The following is a 6,000-nucleotide window of genomic DNA, read 5'->3' on the forward strand; positions in this document are numbered from 1 at the left end:
CCATCTCTGCTCTCGCCAGCGTCTCGCCCCATCTCTGCTCTCGCCAGCGTCTCGCCCCATCTCTGCTCTCGCCAGCGTCTCGCCCCATCTCTGCTCTCGCCAGCGTCTCGCCCCATCTCTGCTCTCGCCAGCGTCGCGCCCCATCTCTGCTCTCGCCAGCGTCGCGCCCCATCTCTGCTCTCGCCAGCGTCTCGCCCCATCTCTGCTCTCGCCAGCTTCTCGCCCCACCTCTGCTCTCGCCAGTGTCTCGCCCCACCTCTGCTCTCGCCAGGGTCTCGCCCCATCTCTGCTCTCGCCAGCGTCTCGCCCCATCTCTGCTCTCGCCAGCGTCTCACTCATTTTTTTCTCATTTCAAGACTCTGCGTGCTCCAGCGAACACACCCCCCCCCCCGTCCCCCCATCGTTTGCTCACCCGGCGTCACCCCTCCATCCCCCCTCCTTATCGTCTGGTCACCCAACGCCCCCCCCTCCCCCTCCATCGTCTGCTCAACCAGCATCCCCCACCCTCTGCTCAACCAGCATCCCCCACCCTCTGCTCAACCAGCATCCCCCACCCTCTGCTCAACCAGCATCCCCCACCCTCTGCTCAACCAGCATCCCCCACCCTCTGCTCAACCAGCATCCCCCACCCTCTGCTCAACCAGCATCCCCCACCCTCTGCTCAACCAGCATCCCCCACCCTCTGCTCAACCAGCATCCCCCACCCTCTGCTCAACCAGCATCCCCCACCCTCTGCTCAACCAGCATCCCCCACCCTCTGCTCAACCAGCATCCCCCACCCTCTGCTCAACCAGCATCCCCCACCCTCTGCTCAACCAGCATCCCCCACCCTCTGCTCAACCAGCATCCCCCACCCTCTGCTCAACCAACATCCCCCCACTCTCTCCGCACCCAGGGTCCCCCCCCTCTCCCAACCCAGCTTTCCGCCCCCCCCCCTCTGCTCACCTGGCATCCCGCCTCCTCTCCGCTCACCCAGCTTCAGGAAAAGCAGTTACAGAGGTCTCTGGAAAAGATGAATTTTGAAGGAAAAAGCCCAATGTCTTTCCTCAGTATTCATTGCACTGATGTGCGACTGTTTCCTGTTTAAGCTGAGAGTCGTCTTGTTGATTTGCGAGGAATTCTCTCAATGCATTGCCGTACAGCGTCAATAGTCTCAGGACACAAACACGAAGATGCCGTGCAGAACGAACTTCATTCGCATTTTGTAATGAGCCATTATCTTTCATCTCTCGCAACTATACCTATATTGTTTTGTAAGCAGGTCCACGAGATGCTGGGAATGTTCTTTGAAATGCTCTCTGTACTCTCCTTCGTGATTTTGCTTGAATGTACGTGTCATAAATAAAGATGTGCTGCTCAATGTTAAATGAATTAACCCATTATTTTTTAATACCTATTAAAAATAACTGTGTTACAGGCAATATAAGGAAATTCCACAACAATATTACGAAGAAAATCTTGGCATGATCAAATGTTGCCCTTTTCAATAGTCCACCCTAGTGCTCTGCTGATGGGCAGATTCAATGCTGCCAAAGCAGTCCCACTTCAAATATTACATTGGGTGGTTTGCCCTAGCCTTCCCAGAGGTATTCAGGGGAGGACTTTTGGAATTTTCACAGGACGCCAGTGGTAATTCACCTCCATATCATGAAAAACTCCATGGAATCTTGGGAAGGCAGCAGATGGGACACCCGGCTTAATACCCATTCAATCCCACACTAAAAAGGTCAAAAATCAACCTTCCGGTGTGCTGCCTCTGAACCATCCTGTCGGATGAAATATCAAACACTGCAAATAAAAATAAGACAAAAAAGGAAATAAATGAACAAAACAAACAACCAAATAAATAAATAAAGTGTGTCTGGAAATGATGCCAATGCCAGATACCAAAGAGGTGTCTCATTTAACAATAATGTTGCAATTTGAGGATAGTTTTTTTTTAAGACGCACACTGATTCAGTCATGAGTATGACCATGTAAGATCTGTGGGTGAATACATTGCGTGACATTATATTAGATTGGCACAATGGCACATCCACACGATTCCTTTCCCCAGAGGCGAGTACGAGAGGATTCGGCATGTTACAACAAAGGTCCCATACTAAGTGTCGAAAGGCCGAGGTACAGTTTTGTCGTGCGAGAATACAAACGCCACTTCAATTATTCCCATTATAATCAACGAAGACGTCCAGGACACAACGGAACAGCTAAGCCATCCCATCCGCAGCTCATACCCCTTGTGCAGGTGCAAAAATCGGGCGCAGTCTGAACAACTTGCCGGACGCTTGGCGCACGCCAGCAGTCATTTTGCCAGCACCCATCCATTGCAGCAATCTCTGAGCAGGAAGGGTCCAGTGACAAAATAGTCGAACACCATAGGAGCCTGTCAGCACAAACAGGGGAAGGACAATACGACAAAGTAGATCAGCTAAGCATCATGGCATTCCAACTTTTCAACAATCTTCTTCCATAACTTCCTCAATTCTTTGAGAAGGTAACATCTTCTAGAAATAACTCTTTTAGATAATGATGTCTACCTCTGCAATATTGAGGTTTGCTCTTCATATACTGCAACTTCTTCTTTCACAACCATGGGGGTCAATGACTTAACACTGGTCAATTTAGCTAATCGCATTTCCTGCCCTGCAGCTTGGAAGCTCTTCAAATGATGGATCACCAACTGGATGTGTGACAAGACAACAAAGCAAGATGCGTCGCGTCCTCCTGCACCTCGTTCTGGGCTTCCTCTCACCCGAAATAAAACAAAAGCCTTTTAGTAAGAATTACAACAAATTCATCAAATGCACTGCTCCAAACATTACAAACGTTTTCGTTATACAGAGAATGTTGATTTGATCCATTTTTCGTCTACAAAATACTTATCAAGTACAATGACGTATTATAATTTGTGTTTTGCACATCATTTATACCAAATTGTCAAAAACCTTGAAATATTTAATGTGTTGGACCGGCCTAAGTCACAGAATCATTGTCACTGGTTTGTGGATGATACTTGGTGCAATATTTCCTGATTTTCAAGCCGCATTATCTGCCAATCATCCCGAGTTGGCTTAAGTTAAGTGTCTGATCTCATTTGCTTGTGGGAGTTAAAGATAAATTAAAAAAAAAAAAAAATGTTTTATACAAGGGGGGATCCATAGCTGGAATGTGATAAGAATAGCATGGTCCATGTGCTTGAGTAGGTTAGATCTCTCCAATGTAACTAGGGACACGTTAGGTTAATTTGTCATGTTTGTATGTGAACCGGTGTTGTTACCGATAGAGACTCCCACATTTTTACGCAAATAATGTGACCCCTTGTATACTCCGCACCTGGGGAAAAAAGTGCTCTCGTAAAATTTCAGGCTTGTATGGCCCGCACACGGACATAACCCGCAAGCGTTCCTCTCCGCATGACCAGGAGATACGTGATCTCCATATTTCCAGCAGCCGACACGGCTTTGTTGTTAAGGGCTAATCGACGACGCTTTTCAAATATAACTGTGGTAAATAACCAATAGACATAAAAATGAATATCTTGAGAAAGGGGTCACTCAACAATTACACAATGCATGGGGAGGTTTTTTTTTTCCTTTCAGTCCAAATTTTAGCAACTGTGAGCTAAATATCCTTTTTGGACGTTTCTTGGTGAGCTTTCCCATATTAAGCTTGAATGAGATTCTGGTACAGCTTTTCTCTATCAGCCATGGCTTTCGAGAGATCCTATCACTGTAAACTGGTGACTGAAGAAAAAGTGACGTCACTTCTCTGAGAAGACATTATTTTGTATATTAATATCCTTTAAGTTGTACGATTTTATTCCCTCTGCAACTGAAGGTGGATAGAGGTTATGTTTTCACCCATAATTTGGTGGAGATGTTGAGTGGAGATGGAAATAATTTGGTGGAGATGTTGAGTATGTGACAAGGCCACAATACTTAGATTTTCGTGAAGATCTGGATCCAAAAAATTTTCATGTGAATTTTCACCACTGAGAGATGGGAGAAAAAAAACGATGTATATCATGATATCTCAAAAATTTATCGATAGATTCAGACGAAACTTTGTGGACGAGTTGGGTGTGTGATTGGGTGTGTGATTGAATATGATGTGTGATTGCAATATTGGTGAAGATTGAATGCAGATCCGGATATGAGAATATTTTTTAATCTCCAAGTGATTCTTCACCATTTGGAGATGCAGCCAAAAACGATATATAGCACGACGTTTCAAAAACTTGTGGACGACATAATGACAAAACTTGGTAGACGAGTTAGTTTGGTGACAAGAACAAGCCGATTATATTTTGGTTCAGGTCCGAATCCAGATCCGGCCTATCAGTGGGATACAAAACTTAAACTGTTCAGCCTGGCGGAAATATGCTCTCTTTAAGAGAACTGTCCATGGGGAATAAAATATGTTAATGATGATGTCATGGGTGCATCCATTATGACGTCATAATTGGACAAGTACAAAACTTCATCCAATCAAGATGAAATTTCTTGAGAGCCATGTCGGCAAAAACTGGTGGAGGAAAAAAAGAATTATGACGTCATCGATCACGTGGTTCTGCCGCCATCTTGGAAAAACCAAAAAACGTTGCACCTCTATATCTCCGAAAAACGCTGAATAGACAAGTCAGGAGACGACGATGGTTCACGAGCGAGCGGTATTCAATGACAAAGGACGGACTATAACCGAAACAGGCCAGGACAGGCCAGGCACGGAAATGTCAAAACGAAGGTTACTGACCTTGAAATGAGATAGAAAATAATGTATAATCAGTTATGAGGTTAGTTAGCTACACAATACCGAAAATTCGGTTCAATTCCGACAACTTTGAAACTTTGACCTTTGTGACCTTCAAAGGTCAAAGGTCGAGGATTCTGAAATTTGTTGGAAAACTTGTATTTCATGATGTATGTGATAATATAAGATCATGCACGACATTTCACTCTATGAGGAAGCGAACAATGTAATAAAACCATCAAAAATAGACTTTTCTAAATTTCGTGACCTTGTGACCTTGACCTTGGGACGAAAATGAAAAATCGAGCTCTGTGGGGCTAGACACATGACATTGGCCTAACCAACTATCGAAACCCCGGTCAGATTCCACCAACTCCCTCGGAGAAGATGTAGCTTGAAATTGATTACCCCCTAAAAAGACATCTTTTTCGGGCGTGGCTCCACCCACAATGGGCGCAATACGCCCACTCTAGGCAGGACACAACTGGATCATGATATCAACCTCCCACCCAAGTTTCATCAAGATCGGATGATATCATTGGGTAGTTATGCTGCGGACAGACAGACAGACAAACACACACCCATGACGAATACAGTGGTCACTCTGTTTGATAACTCATGAACCAAAAAAATTGAGACATGGCTCATTGTAAAGAACTCTCCATGGGGAATAAAATATGTTAATGATGATGTCATAGGTGCCTCCATTATGACGTCATAATTCGACGAGTACAAAACTTCATCTGATCAAGATGAAATTTCTTGAGCGTCACCGAGGAATAAATTAGTGGAGAAAAAAAAATGACGTCATCGGTCACGTGGTTCGGCCGCCATATTTTCTTTAACACAAAAACTTTTTAAAACCATTAAAAACCCTTTTTCTCCAAAATGGGTAAACAGATCGAGGCAAAACATTACATGCATGATCGCATACCCATGATGAACAAAACGTTCAACGACCATAGCTCACATGGTTTGGTGACTATGATTTTTCGAAGAATAAAACTTTAAAAAGCCACTCCTCCAGAACGGCTGAACAGATCGAAATGAAACTTCAAACATATGCTCCCCATGCCTTGCGTATACCATGCTGTCCTTAAATAATTCATACGTCACATGGTTTGGTAGCTATATTGGATTGAAGGAAAATCTTTTAAAAATTATATCTCTTGAACCGCTTCATTGATCAAAGTGAGACTTCAAAGGAATGTAGTAGTCGAAAAGTGGAACAGATGTTTGCTATTTCAACAT

At 44.4% G+C, this 6,000-nt stretch overlaps 1 protein-coding gene across 2 annotated transcripts in view; it reads right to left on the bottom strand.

Annotated features, from left to right (window-relative positions):
* The window catches only part of COX10 (cytochrome c oxidase assembly factor heme A:farnesyltransferase COX10), a 62,098-nt gene that overhangs the window by 53,995 nt on the left and 2,103 nt on the right, over positions 1–6,000 (bottom strand). Inside the window, exon 2 of one of the 2 annotated variants that reach the window (XM_078778745.1) lies at positions 2,235–2,383. In XM_078778745.1, the coding sequence (XP_078634871.1) occupies positions 2,235–2,383 (149 nt within the window). Of the gene's footprint in view, positions 1–2,234; positions 2,387–6,000 lie in introns of those variants that run through there. The other variant, XM_078778746.1, reaches the window with a different exon arrangement.

The sequence above is a fragment of the Myxine glutinosa genome, chromosome 5, assembly GCF_964187855.1.
Source record: "Myxine glutinosa chromosome 5, kmMyxGlut1.1, whole genome shotgun sequence".
Taxonomy (NCBI): Eukaryota; Metazoa; Chordata; class Myxini; order Myxiniformes; family Myxinidae; genus Myxine; species Myxine glutinosa.